The sequence below is a fragment of the Geospiza fortis genome, unplaced genomic scaffold (assembly GCF_000277835.1).
Source record: "Geospiza fortis unplaced genomic scaffold, GeoFor_1.0 scaffold79, whole genome shotgun sequence".
In the NCBI taxonomy this organism is placed as follows: domain Eukaryota; kingdom Metazoa; phylum Chordata; class Aves; order Passeriformes; family Thraupidae; genus Geospiza; species Geospiza fortis.
The window spans coordinates 1695413-1714283 of NW_005054408.1; the positions used below are offsets into that span (position 1 = coordinate 1695413).

At 40.7% G+C, this 18871-nt stretch overlaps 1 protein-coding gene across 1 annotated transcript in view; it reads left to right on the plus strand.

Annotated features, from left to right (window-relative positions):
* The first annotated feature begins 860 nt into the window (after positions 1-860).
* Positions 861-18871, plus strand: part of LOC102040732 (uncharacterized protein F13E9.13, mitochondrial-like) — a 20253-nt gene continuing 2242 nt past the window's right edge. The window contains 5 exon segments of the mRNA XM_014309165.2: positions 861-1004; positions 1006-1098; positions 8034-8214; positions 12764-12914; positions 14753-14880. Coding sequence (XP_014164640.1) covers positions 861-1004; positions 1006-1098; positions 8034-8214; positions 12764-12914; positions 14753-14880 — 697 coding nt within the window.

An 18871-nucleotide genomic window follows, 5' to 3' on the forward strand; every position in this document is an offset into this window, starting at 1 on the left:
GGCTGTCCCCTCACCGCCACCCCGGGCCCCTCATGAGGCGCCGTCAGTTTGGGCGCTCCCCGTTTCAAAAAGGCGGGAAACAGTTCCACACCGGGAGCTGGGATGAGAAAACGAGGATTTGGGCTCTGTGAGCTCTGTGTTTCAAGCAGCGAGGGTCAGGGAGTTGCGCGGATGGGCGGTGGGCTGGGATGGAGGTTGGCTAGATCTCTCCCATGCCCTTCGAGGCAGCGGGAAGCTCGGACAACAGCGGGATCTGTTCCAGCCTGGCCTCCTCGTCCTTTCCAGGGGCTCAGGGTGGGCAGGGCTCCTCAGGACAGGCACCTTGCCCTCGACAGGCCAGAGCTCAGGGTGCCCCAGAAGCAGCCCCAGGAGGTAGGGCCAGCTCACCCTGAGAAATCAGGCCAGCTAACAGAGCTGACACAGGGCTCAGCACAGTCCCCATCTCAGACTCCCACTGCCTGACCTTAGGAGCCCAAATGTCAGAAGAGACTTTGTTCTTTAGGCAAATTCACTGAACTCAACAAAATCAATATGTGTGCATTACTGCCAGGAAGATCAAATCCAATCACCCTTGCAGATTGAGGACAGCGTTAACTGGTTTTAAACTCACTGTTGTTTAGCATAGGTGTTCTGTGCTGACACAGAGGTCAGTCTTGCCCCAGTACAGGTTGTATTGTCTGGAGCATCATTAATGCAGGACAAATTACAAGTATGTGAATAGCAAGCTAAGAGCAGACCTAGTGCAACAGGGGATTATATATATTATAAATCTAATCCTCAAATTTGTGGATTAGATTTAGGAGCTGAATGGTTACAGCAGCTCTGCCAAGTTCAGCTAAGGAAAGAGATGTCACTAAGGCATGTCACAAGGAGATAGGGCAGCCTTTGAACAAATCTGCCCTGTATGTCCCTGTTTCAGTGTGCAGTCCCCAGGGATGTCCTGGCCAAAGCTGTTGCTGTCCATGGGTTTGGTTTGTGTATGCCCTGGGGTAAGCAGCATTATTCTTGCTTGCAGGGACACCAAGAAGTTCTTTTCCATTGACCCAGATCATTGATCAAGCTTGTCAAGAGGCAGAAGTTTACAAGGATGCTGGAGTTGTAAGTTTTGGTTTCTTGCTTCCCATGATGACCATTACACAAAACCATTTCTGCATAGCCAGAATTTTAAATTGAGCCTATAGTTCATCCAAAGCATCTTGAAGCTCATCGATTAGAGATGCTTAAATCCATGTAGTTTATTTCAACATAGGAAGTAGGTCTTCTAGATTGCAAAAAAACCCTCCTAAGATAAGTGTCACCTGCACCCAAAATAATTGAAAAAACTTAGGTTCAAATTGTACAATTCAAGTTGAGTTGGATGAATCAAATTTAAAAAAAAAGTGGCCAGAAACACGGGCTGTTGCTGGCATTCAAGGTCTGTAGAATGCTTCATCAATCTAGTCTGACAAGCAACTGTATTTTTAGCTGTGTGCAAGCCTCTGGTTTCCTGAGGTCGTGGAAGTGTGCCATGTGCACAGCTGACACACTGCATGCACACCTCAGGAACCTGGAGGGTGCAGGATCACCCCACAGCTGTGTTTGCAACAAAACAGCACAGATCATTCAGGATCTAAAAAAAAAGAGGCTCAAGCCCTTTTCTGCCCTCTCTAAGCCTCTCTCCAGGCCCCTGGCAGCAAACATGCCTGCTTTGCACGTCCAGAAGAGCAGGCCCAAAAGGCCATCCTCAGCCAGAGGCAAGAGGAGACTGCTGTCAGAATTGCTGTTGGACCTGAAGTGGTATAGTAATCTTCATAGGTCAGTAGATTTTAACAGGGTGTATGTCCTTTTGAAAGGTCAGATATGTTTTAAACATTTCATTACACCTTGTCTTGGGGTGTTGATGTGCTTTTCCTTTCACCTGCCCACAGCATTATGAACGTTTTCTGGTGGCGTACTAATGTCCAAGGTTTGAAAATGTCTTCAGTGAACAAGCAGTCACTGCTGTGAGCTGCTGTTTTCAGAAAAACTTTATTAACAAGCAGGTTGAAGCATTTTAATTAAATTAGAATGATGCTATACAGAGACAACAAAATTGAATACAAGAGCTTAGTTTAAAGAATAGAAGATCAAGGTCAAAATGCAAGACAAGTCACACAGGGCAGGTTATGGGCAGAGCCCTGGTAAGGCTAAACTAGGAGAGAATGCTGAGAATAGAATCATTGGAAGGATAAACAGCACTGGGGTAAAATGATGTAGTAAAATGAGCAAACGATGGGGTAGAAAGCCTAGTGGGCTTCAGTACCCATGAACCAGATGAACATGTGTGAGATGTCCACCCAGTTAGAATAGTCCCTGATTGCAGCAGAACAGAACAAGGAAGTTTTCTTCCTTTTCATTCCTCCTGAAAGAACAGGTGTGCAGTAACTCTGTATTCTGTACTGTGCCTTTATATTTTGTTGTTGCAGTATCACCATGATCTACATCAGCATAGTGGCAAACACTAATCTCTGCCTTCCTGTGCCAGAGGAAGTGCTTGCACAGATAATCTGTAACTCATAAAGCCAGTGCTCCACACTGCAGTGCCTGTTTGCCCATTTCCTTACGTAATAATTTCACATTATAACCTTCAACAGCAGGGGGAAGACACCAAATACTCCTGAAGGTGAAGGAAGGTACAGAAGCAGTTACTGACACTGCTGGCATGCACAAAACTGGAGCAGCTTTGAGATAAGCTTTAAAATCAGTACCAACAAAAAGTTTTAATTTGGCTTTTATACTTTGTCTTTTCAACAGCAGTACTGAATTCTGCAGTTCCAGCTCTAACTGGTTTACCTTTTCTGCAAGTGCATTGCAGTCTCTGAACTTGAATATATCTTTAAACCTACCTGTCAGCAGACACCTGAGGTGAATGCAGTCATTTCTCTACACATTTGGACAAATTCAGGGCTTAGAGTTGTAATTAACTCATTTTCCTATAGAAGGCACAGGAACATCAATATTCTTCCACACCAGTCTTCATTCTAAAGGTCTGCACAGTGCTAGAGAATAGAACAGAACAGAGTTAGAGCAATATAAGAAACAAATCTTTTCTTAAGGACATAAGTCTCAGATATAATCAGAAGAACCTCTGTAAATATCAATAGGATTGCTTAACACTTTCTGCAATTCAATTCTTTAGTTTTTTGTGTTACTTTAAGAGAAAGGCAAATTTTCATGAGAGATGCTTTCAGGAGCTTCCCAGCTTTTACTCAGGGATCACTGCTGCCAAACTATTCTGGAATGGGAATCTATTTGGATTTCTTGCTCAGTATTCTAAAGGAACTAATAAGCTGTCTATTTTTTTTTTTTTTTGTGGAAGAAGGGCTAGAGAAAGGGTTTTTTTCCCATGGATGTTTGTAGTGACATGTGGAGGGATAGAATGTAAGAGAATAGTGCAGAAGGTAATCTCACCTGAGGAGCTGCAGCTGTACTAATTACCAATTAGGAGCAGGCCTGCCCTTAACAGGCCACAGCTGTGTCCAATGAGATGAGTGCTATAAAAGAGTGGGGTAGGGGGGCAAAGAGAGTTGGAGTTTGTTGGCTGTGCTGTGAGGAGCTGCCCATGGGAAATCACCAAGAAGGTATGGAACTTTTACAATAAGATGACAACACTGACAGTGTTCCCAAATGCTGCCCACAGTAGCCTTTCAGAAGATACATAACCATTTGCTGCTATTTAGATGTTTGCATATTGTCTCAAATTGTTCAAATTGGTGTTAACACTTAAAAATAAAGTATATGGTCTTGCTCATTCCATCTGTGTTGCGCTTGGAAGTAAATCCTGGTATATTCAGAGTAAGGTGACTTGTCTGGCACATTCACAGCTTCACATAATAAATATGAAAGATTTGTGATATTAGGGTATAGTAATGAAAACAAGTGAGTGCTCAGTTAGGAAGCCATCTGTGCTCAAAATGTATATGCTTTGTACTTGTGTGTTGCTAAACAATGGAATTCCCTAGACAAGATTTTATAAGCAGCAGGCTATGAGCCGTTATAATCCCTCCAATTTGTACCTGCTTTTCTTTAAGGAAGAGGCAACATGTATCTATTCAGGTTAACTTTTATTCATTCCGTTCAGCCTGGCTGACATTTGTTTCGGAGCTAGAAAATAGAGCACAGGTTCCCACTTGACTGTTAGTTACTGTTCCTAACTGTAGTTACTGGAGTAGGTGACATTAAAAACAGTTACTAGTATATGTTTTACATTGATGTATTTAAAAAATAAAAGAGTGGTAAGCCTATTGCTCTTATAACTACAGTGATAACTGGAATTCACAACAGTTAGAATTTAATAACAGTGGAGACAGAATAAAGTAGTATTTCTGCATAGAAACATGTAGGTAGCTTTCACTTTGATTACAGAGTTTAACATTTCAAATCTCAGCTGTATTTCAGGAAAATAAAATAGCAGACAGACTGCCCACAGCTACCTCCTCTGGCATGTGCAGGAGAGCATGAGATAGCAGCTTACTTCTCTTAAGGCAGCAATCTGCTCTGGAGGTGAGTTTTTAAAGAGGTTGCTAAGAGCTGTGCTTACAAACAGCAACTAAATGCTCTGCAAAGGCACCTGATTTCCTCTATAAAGGGCACATGAGGGGTGTGGAGTAATTACTGCCATTGTCTTAGTCCCCACCTGAGCCTCTATAATAACAGGGATGGTGCCAGGCCTGCTCCCTTTCTGAAGGAAGGAGTAAAGGTGCTGGGCTTGGAGAGAGTTGTACTGAGGTGCACATGTTTGCAGGTAAAGCCTGTCTCTGGGCAGAAACGCTGGGGTTAAAGTTGCCTGGGAAAGAGTTGTGTTAGGTATATGCTGAGTTAAAACTTATGCAATTGTTACCTCAGTTGTGGTTTGTTACTGTTTTGAGGCTTTCCTGCTGTAATATGTGTGAGGCTGAAGTGTTTTAAGAGGTTATTTCTGTAAGCAGAATATAGCTAAGGAAATTATTTTTCATATAGTTAGAGAGCTAATTAAAGGACCTATTTTTCAGTAGCTAACTGTGATACAAAGGGCACTTCATGTGTAGCACTTCAGAAGTCTTTCAAAGTAAAAAGGAAATACATTGCTTGAAAATTACTTAAAATAAGGCTATTGCATATAAGCAACACTTAAATTATCTTACCATTCAATGGAAAAGGAGCACAGAAGGCACTTGCAAGAGTTTTATCTCATACTGTCTATGTAAATCCTGCTTTGGAGGATATAATGCAGAAGCTGTTTCCATAGGCTTCTAAACCATAAGCTTAAGTTCCAAGAACTTTAATTTAGCATAACTGTTTTCTTTCCCCCATTTTAATTAGCTGTCTGATAGTACTGAAGTTTGTTTCCTATACGTATCAAGTCAGTAAACACAAATCTGTGGTGTTATATTTTTATATAAAATATGAAAGAAAGCTCTGACTTAATGCATCTGTAATTCAGATTTCTGTATTGCAGAACATATGTTGTTCTCTTTTTAATTAAACAAAGCATAATATGCAAAAGAACAGTTGGATGATACCAAAAGAATAACACATTATTAAAGTTCTACCAAAAATATTCACTGTAGCTGTGGACCTTGAGGCTATAGGAAGAGGCAGTTGCTGAAAAGTGAATATAGTAAATCTAAAGCGGGAGAGAGAACTGTTGCAATCCTCCCATATGCCTGCATTTTGAGTTAGAATTTAATGAGACACTTTTTATGTGTAGTGCTATGGCTAGGGGTTTTTATAACTTATTAAATGAATTAATTCATTAATGTAGCTAATGGAATAATTTGCTTTATGCAAATCCAGAACGGTCAAAGTAGTAGCAAGTTGTGAAAAGCTCAGTTTCACTGTGGAATTCTGCCAGCCCATTCTCTTGCTTTTTTTGGCTACTTGTGTGGCTCTTTAGGAGCTGAACATTTTGAAGCCCCATTCCCAGTTGCCTTTCTTCCTGTTGAGATTGAGTCTTGACTGCCTGATAAACTTGGAGTTTCCCTAATACCCAGATTTTGCTGAAATCTGCCAAGTAGAGCATTTCTGAGCCAAGGGCTTCCAGGCTTTTTGGCCTCAAGGAATTACCTGCTTTTGATGGCTTGTTGCATTTTTTGAATTTGCTTTGTTAAAAATATTTTAGTTCTGCATTAGTCCTTTTGCCACATGCAACTACTGACCAAGTTTGCATTCTTGCTGAGACTGGCTTAATATATTTTTATGTACTGAGAAAAAGAGGCTACAGGGTTTCTCTTTCTGTTGGTACCACAAGGGATTCCGTAGCTGTGCCTCAGATACCAGGACCATGTAGTCAGTTCAGGTTTGTTGGAGCAGTCCTAGCCTCATTCCAGAAAAAATGACTAAAAATTGTGGGGGTTTTTGTGGTTTTCTTAGGACAGGTTGTCATCTTGGTCATATGGCTATCTCCCATCAGAGGTACGGAAGTGTGGATTTTCCATGTTGAACTGGACACATAAACAAAGTCAAGTGCAGATGTTTTGACTGGTTACCATACCTGCTACTCTTTTGCCTAATTCAGGTTTTCCTGGGCTGGAATTATGTAATTGAATATTTTGGTGAATGGCATCACATAGTGCAAAGTGCATGTCTGATGTGGAAATTTATCATATCAGGTCACCTTTTCCATTAACAGGTCACATCCCATTGCTTTTTAGGTAGCATGTCCTTTGTGTATTTAAATAGTGATCTGTGAGTAATTTGGAGAAGGCAGCTGTGCCCTGGTGCATTGAATGTTTGCAGGTTCTGTGCCTGGACTGACCATGTTGCTCCACTGGATTATTTCCTTCTCACCTTTCCCCACCCTCTGTGTTGGGTGTTCATTTATGATGCCTGTGCCTTTGCCTGTATTAAATGCTGACACTATTTTATATCCTGTCTTATCTTTTACTGCCAGAAGGGCTTCCACACTACAACAAAGATTAGAGAAGTGTCACATACAAAATATTTTTTAAAGGAATTTTTTTTTGTTTCCCCTTCCTGATTCTCTGTGTTATTAAGAACCAAGCTGCTATGTTTAATCTCTAATTGTATTTTTTCCCAAAAAATATTCCTTCTATTCTTGTTCAGTTACCATCTCTGTGAAAGGTAAAGCTCTCATTTTAACGGATTAAGATGTCTGATAAAACTCCAGAGAGAGCAGAATTTATTTGCTATATATACAATTAGTTTGTCTATTAAATTTTTTGCATTTTTAGAATTAAGCTGGTGAGAAATATCTGGTTTTCTTTTCATCTTCTTACTGCTAATACAAAATACCAGGCATGGAATATGTTTCAAGGTTCTACTTTTACTCTTGTTATTAATCCTTAACAAAATTATGTATTATCTGCAGTTGTTGCCAACATTTTGTATAGCCTGTGCAATGATTAGAAGTGTGTGTGGCATCAAGTAATGTACAAATTGTAACAGCAGAGTGTTTTATCATCACTCCATTGTTTGCTAAGAGTATGTCCGTGTGGATGGGGAGGTATAATAGACAATAAATAGAAATATCTTCTTTCCAGTAGTTCTGATTACAGAATGGGGGAAATATCACTAGTTCATATTATGGCATTTGGCACAATAACAGTCAAACATAAAAATTCCTTTATTTATCCGAAGTAACACTTATTTTCTGATATTCATTGGATTGAAAATTGCCCTGATTATCTCAGAGTCTCTGTTATCCAAACATACTCAATATCCTGTATTCCCCTTGGATAATTGAAATCTGACTTTACACTATTTTTAATGAGGTATAAGATTTAACTCATTTGCCTATAGTTCACATTTCAGGATGGATCAAAGGAGCCCAAGTTGATGAACGTATAATTAAAATCACTTTTATTTCTCTCCATGACTTCACCGCAAATACCCTGCTGTTGATGGAAGCACTTTTATAAGTGGTTGTGCGCACCAAATGCATCAGCACAACTTGCTGTAGCTAATCCTCCTTCTGAAGGAAAACCTCTACACTTGTGTGTCTCAGTGCACAATAAATAATGGTGAACTGGCCACGTTTGTACAGTGCAGTGATATTGTTCTCATTCTTTGCCCAGGATGGGTTGATGCTGGAGAACATGCACGACGTGCCGTACACGGTGTGCCCGGGCCCGGAGGTCACCGCAGCCATGGCCGTGCTCAGTGCTGCTGTGAGACAGAACTGTCCCCGCGTCCCTCTGGGTGTCCAGGTGCTCTGTGCTGCCAACCAGCAGGCAATAGCCATTGCTCTGGCTGCAGGTAATGCAAAGGGCTCCTCAGGTATTGCTGCTGTTGCTGTGGCATTCACTCTCCACAAGCTGGCATAGGTACTGTGGAAAGCTGAGCGTGCCCTGAAACAGGAGCAGTTAGGTTCTGAGAATGATGCCTGCCTGATTAGAGTGGTTGGTGCTTGTGCACTGCTTCAGTTGGAGGCTGCTAAAGGCTGCCATCACAGCTTTCTAGGTAAAACCTGTCTAAATGTAATCATTAGTTTAAATCTGCTGATGTCTAAAAGCCCCTTTTGGTGTAACTCTTATTTATTTCAGTTATATTATATGGGAGGATAAATTTAACCCCTGGGGATTAAGCATCCTGTTTCAGCATCTATTTATATGTTGTTGCTGCTACTGTTGTCCTTGAAAACTAAGTTTTTGTTGTCTTTTTTAATGAATGAGTAAAATGAAGCTTTTTATATAATGACAAAAATTGAGTGTATAGATAGCCAAAGTACTTAAAATTAAATTGCCTTTGGGGGAATTAAATATAAATTAATCTATCCTTATTGCATGAATCCTAGCCTTGGCTAAACTTCCTGCTCTTACTGTTTGCTGAAGCAATTTTAGTTTTTTATATGTAACCCTCCCTGATGTAAACGTATAGGCTGGATTAATATGGAAAGCCTGCACTTTCTAAATTCTCAAGATGAGGGTTAATGCATGTTTTTGCCCAAATTGACTGTCATTATGGTAAGGCCGCACATTTTTGCATGTACAAATTTCACAGAACCAGGTAGAAGATGCTGGTGTTAAGTGAAAGCCATACTTCAAGTACAACCATGCAGGCTAACCCATCTGCAGTGGCAGTTTTAATTATGCCTAATATGTTCTAAAAGCTTTAAATTCCTGTTAATAGATGTCTTTTGAACTGGCATTTGTTTTGTGAGCTTTAAAATCAGATGTTGCCATTTTCAAAGTATCTAGCCACTTGACAAATTGAGCAAACCTATTTTTTATTGCTGCATTGGAACCCATATGAAAATCTCAAATAAAAATGGTAACAGAAACCAGTTTTATTTTTTAGAGGTTACTGCATGTGGGCCACTTGAGGTACATAGACATTTGGAAAAATAGCACATACTCTATTTTTAAAAGCAATCCTTTGAGGAGCAAAAATCATCACTAAATAAGGGATATGATCTGGGAACAATGTATTTCTCTTCTTTGCAATTATTAATGAAGAGGAGAATTCCTGGAGGGCTTGGGTTTTGCTCAGCTCCACTCCTGTTCTGCACTATTTCCTCTGTAACTGTGGAACACCAACCAGGAAAGGCCTGTGTTTAATGCATTTCATTGCACTTCTCTAAAAATGATTGTCTCAAGTTCACTGAACAGGGGAGCAAAAAGATCACTTTAAGCAAATCACTTTAAGCAAAACCATAGTAAAGTGGGTACCACTTTGTAGATATCAAATCTTTAAACAGCTTTTCTGTTGCAACTTAGTAGTGGCTTTAATGTCAATACAATTTTGATAGGTAGCTATTAACAAAGCAAATCCTGTATGCTCTCACTACAAAAATAACTTGTTGGAGGTGTTCTAGCTAAAAACTATATGTAGCATCTTCTGCCTACTGTACAGTCATTTCATTTTCCCTGTGGAGATCCCTGTCTTTGGTAGGAATAACTTATCTTAAGAGAACCACACAGGGAATTCATAACTGGTCTCTAGGAGAAGGTAGTGATTTTATTTGGTAAAAGGTGGAGGGAAATCCACAGGTTTGCAGTGTGACTAGGAGCTCAGCTAGCTTGAGCAAGGACTGTAGGGTCCTGTGCCTGGGTGAGCCTGGGGCACTCACCATGAATCAGGGCTCAATTTCTAAGTTTATCTTATCTCAAATTTAGAAAACAATGGTTCAGTTGGAAGGGACTTTAAACAGTCATCTGGCCCCACTGCCCTCTGTACCTGAAGCTGCCCTTTTCCCTTTAAGAATCAATTATTGAAATTTCAGGTCTGGATCAGCCTTCATCAATGATGAAGACAGACACAGTTGATAGCTGATAAATGAGGAGATATCCCAGATCTCTCCATGTCTTTTGCAAACACAGCTTTTGCTGTCTGAGTCCATTCCTTTTCCTCCTGCACCAGCAGAGTGGGAATTCACTTGCTGTCATCCACAACACTGTTCAGGGTAAGACAGAATGAGGCAGAGCTGTGTGCTGTTTTTTGCTGTCTTTAAGTGCCACCGTATTAATGCAGTGGTGAGGGGAGGCAGCTCAGCTGAGAACTGCAGCAGGGAGGCACGCAGAGGTGCTGTGAAAGGCAGGGAGTGCTGTGGATCCTGCTGGGAGAGCCCCTGTGCCTGCAGCCCCTGCTGAGCACGGCAGGAGCTGCTGCAAGACAGTGTCCTGAGAAGTATTTTTGCAGCACAGACACACTGTGCCTCCAGTGTCAACAGCAGACAAAGTCAATGCTCCTCTAAGAGCTCTGTTTATTAGTTTTCATTGGATATTCCCTATTCTTGTTTTCCAGTGAAACTGCAAAATGTGTTGTTCCCATATAAGTCAGAAATGGGACTGCCTATTAACTATTCAATGGCTATTACTTTTCAACTTTCAAATGAGAAAGTAAGCACTAGTATCATTCTCACAATTTTATGAGCATAAAAATGAATTCATTAGCAGAATCTGATTATGGTTTCATAAAACAGAAGGGTAATGATATGGTGCCTGCACCTTATTACACTTGGTTAAAAATTGTATTTTCATGGCCTCCAAAAACCCAGATTGAGAGTGCAGACTTGTTAAACTGAGTGCAATCCAATGTTTAGCAGAAAGTCTTATATTACTGCACGAAGGAAACACAAACCAAGCATCAACAAACAAGGTGGCTTCAATAAATGAAATTGCTCAATGAATAGCTCCTGTCCCAAGTTAAACCTTGATTGCTGTGAAAGTGTCATGTCTCTAGGCTCATCCACAGTTTTATGATTAGAGAAATAATTATTATATAACTCTGAATTGTACTGTAAGCTTGGGTGATGTAATTAGAAGCTGTAGCTTTTGTTCCTAGATGTAGAAATCTCAGTTTAGCTATTTGCACTGTGTTTATCACCCAGTGTCTACAAGCACCTGCAGTGGTACTTGTGGCACACTCTTGTCTCTGGATCCTGGGAATACTCTGTGCTTTGCACTAATCTCAAGGCACAGGACAGCTTGCATTTGATTTGGCATCCATCTGTGATGTTTCTTGTGAGCTGGAGTCTGTGTTGCTAAGCAATGCAGGCTCTTCTCTAGCAGGCGTAAGCTTCTGTTTCTGCAACTTCAGGGCTTTTGGAATGAAACTGGAATTTTAAAATAAACAGACACCTTGTCATTTGGTAAATAAATTTTCAAGATCAGCTATGTTTATAGTTGGAATGTGCTAAGGTAATGCCTCTGTTGCCTAATCAGTTGTGGGTAGGATTGCATTCTTGATGACTGTTTCCACATGCATTGCTTTCCTCTGAATGATGTCAGCTCTAATTAAATGTGCATCTGACTCCAAAGCTGGAGCAGTAGCAGAGCTTCAGAAGGGCTTGGAAGACAACTCCAAAGCAAACTGGAAGAGCAGCAAAATGCACAAGATGAGTGCAGAGCTTTTACAAAAATGTGTAAAAGAGGCAGGTTTTAAGTGGCAGGTTCAAGGCTCTGAAAGCCAGGAGAGAAGTGGGGATTGCAATAAGGGAGTCAGAATTAAATCTTTTGCCTCACTGCTGTGGGCTTATTGCTCTGTGGTCCAAGCCTTCAGTCTTACAACAGAGATATTCCAAGGCTGTGGAGGGGGGCCTTGGATGTCAATGACTGGCCCACATTGAAGTAATTACAATTCATACTCTTCCTCTTCAGTAGCCATTCCACAAAACCTTCCTAGTGACAAAACTTAATGAATATGGTGGAACAAGTGTTACTAAGGCATGGCAGAATTGATGGGTGGAGTAGAATGGCAAATGTTTGACTCTTCCTAAGCCTTTGGCACAGCTCTAGAAGCAATTTGTTGATGTGGTGCTGTGTAGGAAACACATGCTATGTTCAGATGGAGTCACATGGGCTGCATATAACATGCTTCAGGCTGTGTTTTCTTGCCTAATTTCCTAAAGAAAGATGACAGTGCTATTCCTCTGTGTCTGTAGCCTGGAAGGGGGGAAGAGATGCAAGTTAGTGACCCTTTTTGGAGAGAAAACATGTCATTAGAATAATAGAGCTGTGTTCTGACCCACCTACTCCTCTGCATGGCACATCATGGCAGCAGGCAGGGCAGGGTGTGCAGCTGCCTGTTCTGAGCCACACAGGGACAGACTGAGGGGACAGAAGGGGACCAGGGGCTGGGGGGAGATGGGAGCTGAAAGTGGGATGGGAAGAAGTCAGAGAGAATAGGGGCAAAAATAAAGAATGGAAAAGTGATGTGGGTTAGTCCTAGAGTGGGTTCGTCCATGAAACAATTTGGGTTGGGATGAAATAGGAAGGGCAGTAAGGTGGATTTTCATTTGCTTTTAGTGTTTTTCTTTTCCAGTTCTCAGTTTCAGTCTAAAATGTTGCTTTTTGACTTTTTTCAGGTCTTGATTTTATCCGGGCTGAAGGGTTTGTGTTTTCTCATGTGGCTGATGAAGGGATTATAAATGCCTGTGCAGGTGACCTGCTACGATACAGAAAACACATTGGAGCTGACAACATTCAGATTTTTGCTGATATTAAAAAGAAGCATAGGTAAATACAAGCAAAATTTTATGTAAATATGAATGGAATAATGATCTTATATTTTTCTCCCTTTTCTGTTTTTGTTTTTTTTTTTTTTATGTCAATTTTCTTCCAGGAAAGTTAATCTTATAGGGAGAAGTTTATTATTTAGGCACAGACTTGCAGTGCTGTAAGGGGATATGTTTAAAAATAAATTTGCAGCTGTAAGTTTCTTTATCTGCTTTATCTATATTTGTAGTTGTTTAACCTTCAGGTTTTCAGTATGCCAGCTATGAAAGCCTTGCATCTGGTATTGAGACTTTGTATGCATGTGTAAATGTCTATTATGTTTAAAGAAGTTTTGTTTCTGAAAGTTAGGTATCCAAGGTTATTTTTTTAGTTATGAAGACAGTTGCCATATAAAAGCATCCAAGTGATCATAATTTGGCATTTTAAAAAGCTCTTCTCTTTCTTCTCCTTCCTGCCAATAATACTGATTCCTGCTACTTAAATCAGTGCTGTCTATGTAAGGGTTCTGTTCTATGATTATCAAACAGAAGGAACTTATGACAGATAAATCCAGTTTCTTTTCTGCTTATACTTTATCTTACCTGTCACATGGTACTTTCAGCTATTTAGATGTCACTCTTTGGATTTGTTGTTTTTTTCCCCCCAGAAGAATGCTCAAGTGCTATGTATTATACATGCTAAATAACCTAATTAAAATGTTTGTGTGTAGTATGTGAGCAATCATGAGAATAATCAAGTTTGGAAGATCTTAAATATGTAATAAGCAGGTAATAAATTTCAAAAGAGAAAGGAAACAATGCAGTGTGGTGGTCAGATGAAGCTTTTCAGGTCCTTTCAGAGCAGTTTATTTCTGATTATTTTTTATGTATATATATAAATGCAAATACACTGCATTAGACTTTCTGAAAATGAAAATGCATCATGTCATTTTTATTTTTAGTCTTGACAATTGATGAATTGATATTTGGATTATACTTCCCATTTTTCAAAGAGTTGGCATTTAAGAAAGGCAGAGAAGTTTTTGTTTCAGGCAGAAACAAACTCGGAAGGAAATGCTGAAGGACTTCTTGATTGAGCTTTTTAATGTAGAAAAGTGCAGCTTCCACTGAGAGCTGCTATGCTCCTGTTCTTTAAATGAGGAGAAACTGTTCTTGTGCCATCAGCACTCAGCAGTGCAACATGGTTGCCATAGCTGTTGTTTTCTGTTTAAACACAGAAAATCCAACAGTGCTGGATGTTCTTCCAGCAATGGCTGGAATTCTTTCCAGGTTTGGGACCACATAAATTAATAGTTACTATTGCAATAGTTTCAGACAAAGTGTGTCACCCATACATCAAAGCCTGCTGTTGAACAGCTGGGATGCAGGTGTAATTGATGTTTGTAATTGCTGTGTAAGATGATTCCTGTGGTTATATCCTAGGTATTAACTATACTTTCTGTTATTGGACTTGTGGAGGTTGTTGATTCTGCCCTAGGCAACAGGATCTGATTTATGAATGAGGGCACATCCACAACTCCCACTTGAAGTCAGAGAGCTCTGTGTGCTCAACACTTCTGAAATACAGGTGCTTGACATGTAAGCAGCTGTCTCAATTGACACTTGGTGGTTCACACTTAGCACTCACTCTCCAGAGCCAGGAGACCTGGAGCAGTCACCGATCAATGAAGGAAAAGGTTGGTTTTGAACTCCTGCCCGGGTGGCAGTGTCACCTGCGGGCAGTGTCACCTGCCAGTGTGAGAGTGTGCACTGCTAAAGCAACCTTTGGGGGTTCTGCCAGCGGGAAGGTGGGGACACAGGGCGTGGGTCCCTGGTGTGTGACAGGCTGTGTCCCTGCAGTGCTCACGCCCTGACGGCCGATGTCAGCGTGGTGCAGACAGCGAGCGCAGCCCAGCTGTTCCTGGCCGACGGCGTGGTGCTCACTGGCACGGCTACCGGGCACCCCACGGACCCCCAGCAGCTGCAAGGTGAGCCAGGGCATCCAGCTGGGCACCAGGGAGGGGGCAGCTGCCAGGTGAGCCAGGGGAGCAGGGAGGGGGCAGCTGCCAGGTGAGCCAGGGCACCAACCTGGGCAGCTGGGAGGGGGATGCTGGGGACAAGGAACTCTCACTGTGGTATCACTGAAGGAGTATCAGGACAGACAAAGGTGATACAAAGACTCCATCATCTGAAAGCACGAAAAGGCATTTTATTATTCAAAATCCGCGGTTCTTATAGAAACAATGGTGGACCTAAGACCTGATTGGCCTTTAGAAATCTCCTCTCACCTGTTGGTCAAGAAGGGATAACTCCTTGTTGCAAACGTCTTTGACAAACAGAGATTGCCTGCCAGGTCCAGAGATTGAGATAATAATTATTTTAATTCTTTCTCTGAGCTTTCTCACAGCTTCCCAGGAAAATCCTGGGAGAGCTAAGTCTCTCTCTGTTCAGAGTTTGTGATACCACACCATGGGGTTTGATTTGATCAGAATGATCATATTGGAGTGTTACTTAGATTAGCTGTGGTATGTTTCTATACAACAGTTTGGCAAGCCAAAAATGACAATTATTCCAAGCTTTTATAAAACTGAGTGATGCTGAGGCTGGAAGAAAACTGTTTCATTTGTAAAAAGCTCTAAGAAAAAGCTTTTAACTTTATAACCCTAGAAAACTAGCTATACTTGAACTAGCCATATTAAACTAACTAGCTAACCATAAATCTTTCCATTGAAGAGTTCAGTGATTTTATCCTTCACAATGGAAATTGAATTCCTGCAAGAAAAGGGGCATCTTGATAAGACAGCGTTCCAAACATTAATAGCAGGGAAAGTACTACTTGGAAGATTTTCAGAAAGAATACAAATTCATTGGTAGACAGGAAGATATTAACATCAAAATAATTGTTAAATAGTGGACTTTTGTCAAGGGAGACTCATTTGACCTATGAGTTCTGACCTTTGCAGAAGTGCTGTGATTCTTGATATTTTTATATGAGCGTCAGTTTGCGCTGTGTTCATGAAACAGTATTGCTCCCATGCTAGAATTAAAGTTCTGTCATGGGGACGTTTAGTTTTCATCACTAGTTTTAATTTTGATCAATGGCTTCAATTTGAATGTCTCAGTACATAAAGTAGAATGTGTATTTTTTTAGGTTTTACTTTACCTAATATGCTGTAACTTGGCATGTTTTGAAGTTCCAGTGCACTGTATTGTATTCAACCTAAGTTAGGAGATCCACATGAAAAACATACTTTACCTGTCAGAGATAACCTGGATCTCAACAGGTAATATTTGTATCTTTTGTGTTGTATTTTTTTATCTTTTGAAACAACATAAAATTATTCAGTTTCCAGGGCTTTATGTATGTCACACATGCTTAAGAGCTTTTTTAAATGAATGTTGAACTTGTCAAAATGGTTCTTATTTCATACATATTAAACTTTTTGCTAAAATAACAGATTACAGATTGCTATGCTTCAGTCATCAATGTTCAAAAGAAAATGATGGCTTGGTGTGAACATTGAGCCTCTTGAATTAGCTGGGTCTTTTGGTACAGCAAATCAGAAATGATATGTGGAACAGGTGATACTGGAAGCTATGCCTGCTTTAGAAACTGCAAAATTTTGTTGATCTAGAGATCCATCCCTGTTTGTACTTAATGTCTCCACTGTTATTAATGCAGATCAAATAACTTAAAAAAAATTGATATGTCTTTGGGCAAAATCCTAGGTTAAATTCTGCTTTCATGTATGCACATGCAACCCCCATTGGTTTATTGCATCAGAGAGCAAAACCTGACCTGTAGGCCCAGAGGTTTTTTTGTCACAGGACCCCAACCAGACAGAGCCATAGCTTCTGCTTTTCTTTCATGTGAACAAACTTGTCAGTCCCTGTCTCTTTCTCTTTCTGGGTCCAAAGAGCAAAATGAATCAGAGTTGGCAGCTGTAATGAAGTACACATTAATTCTGTGTTTGGATTTGTGTTATGAAAGCAGGAGTGTGCAGATCATGGGTTTATTGTACTTAGATCACAGCATTTTGGATGTTAGCAGGCCCTCTCATGAGAAAGATGTCTTAAAACAGGTAAGAGAAGAACTTAAAAATTCCACAGTAAAAAAAAATGACAGATTAGGCATATCTATGTCAAGAGATTCTTAAAAGGGATCAGATCTACAGTCTACAAAGTTGGTCTTGATGTGAGTGAGATTTTGCATTTCAGGAATTTATGCAGCCCTGGCAGTGCTGTATTACAGTGATACAATTGGGCACCTTTCATCACACTGCAAAGCAGCTCTTGAAAGCAAAGCTGAGAGACAGATGAGATTTTTGTCATGTCTCTTTCTCAGCTTTGTTGTGCAGTAATATAGAAGTGGTTTTGTCTTTGTGTGGAATTGATTGATTTGTGATGGGCTGTGGGAAGTGTTTCCCTGTCAAGGCAGAGGTGTGTGTTCAGTCAGGTTTTGTTTGCAGTTTGTGTGGCTGCCTTCTGGAGGCTGGCAGGCTCTGCTCCAGGGCTGCCTGGGCACTCAGGGCACCAGAGCTCGAGGGAGTACGAGGACTGAAAAATCAGGCTTCATGTTGTTAACCAGCAAAAATTATAGCCAAGCATTTTGAATTCATTAATAAACTATCTTTTCATCTAAGAGGTTATAGAAGTTCCAGTTTGCTGCCTTGTGGAATATTCTTTGGTTGGATGTGTGATGTGTGAACCCATCAGTTTTTTTCTTGGGCTATAACTGCTGAACTACCTGCTTTGCATTCAGTTTGTATTTTGAGTGACCAAAGCTTTGCATAATGACTGCTCAGTTATCTCTTTGAGCAAAACAAAGTGTCTCAGCTGAGTAACCTGTGGAAAACAGATACATAATGAAATCCAACAGCTGGCTGTGACTGTCACCTCCTTAATTACTGTTCATAAAAGGGGCTTCAAGACTGGCTCACCCCCTCTCATCTTTTGATGGTCAAAATAGAGACTGCTGCCTGTGTGATACCCTCAGAGACAGAAAAAGTACTGATCGCTCACATCTCCTGTGTAAGCCCTAAATTTAATGACAGAGAAAAAGTCCTTTGAATTAAAAACCTAAAATGTGTTAAGAGGGGAGCATTACCATAAACATAGTGTTTTTTATGGTACAGTGATCACTGCAATGAGAAAGCTGTTAGAGAAGAGTAGTCAAGCAAGTTACTGGCACAGTGGTGCTTATTTTTACACCACTCTTTGCCATTGTTTTCAAGCTAGGAGCACTTGGCCTTTATTTCATGAAACTTGTGCATACCATAGTTCAAATGCTTTCATTGTGCTTTGCAACCAAGCACGATTTTATTAAAGACCTGTGTGCAGCTGCGCTGCCACAAGAAAGAGCACAGTGCCCTCTAGTTACAGTCCACTGGAACAGAGAAATCTGTGTAAACTTCAGCATCTTGTTACTGAAACATCACAAAATTGTCTCCTTTTTCTCACTGTGTCAAAAAAAAAAAGAAAAAAAGAATGCCAGGAAAATGGAGAGATTTGAAGCAGAGCTCTGTGTTTAGAGATATTTTGACAGTGACTGAACGTTGCCACACAAAAGCACATCTCACTGCTGTTGCTTTTTCTTTTACAGGTTAGAATTTGTATTAGTGCAGCCAGTAGACAAATCACCTTCTACTAATCAACTTTAGGCCCTGATGTGCTTGGAAAGGACTTAAAAGTAGCATCTGTAGCATACTTAATGAGGTAACACATCTCAGTGCACACTGAGCACTCCCTTTGCCATTCTTCACATTGTCATTCTGGATGGATCTGCAGCCCAGGAGATGTGAGTGCAGTCTGTGTGCCACGTGTAGATCACAGCAGCACTTGATACCTTCCCACTTTGGAAGGCTTTGGGTTGTTCTGGAGTTTCTCATCAGTCTCAGGCTTCACTGGGTTTTTCCCTGTGCCCAGCAGGGCTGAGCTGTTGTCACAGACCCATATGAACTTGCTCTGTTTAATCATTTG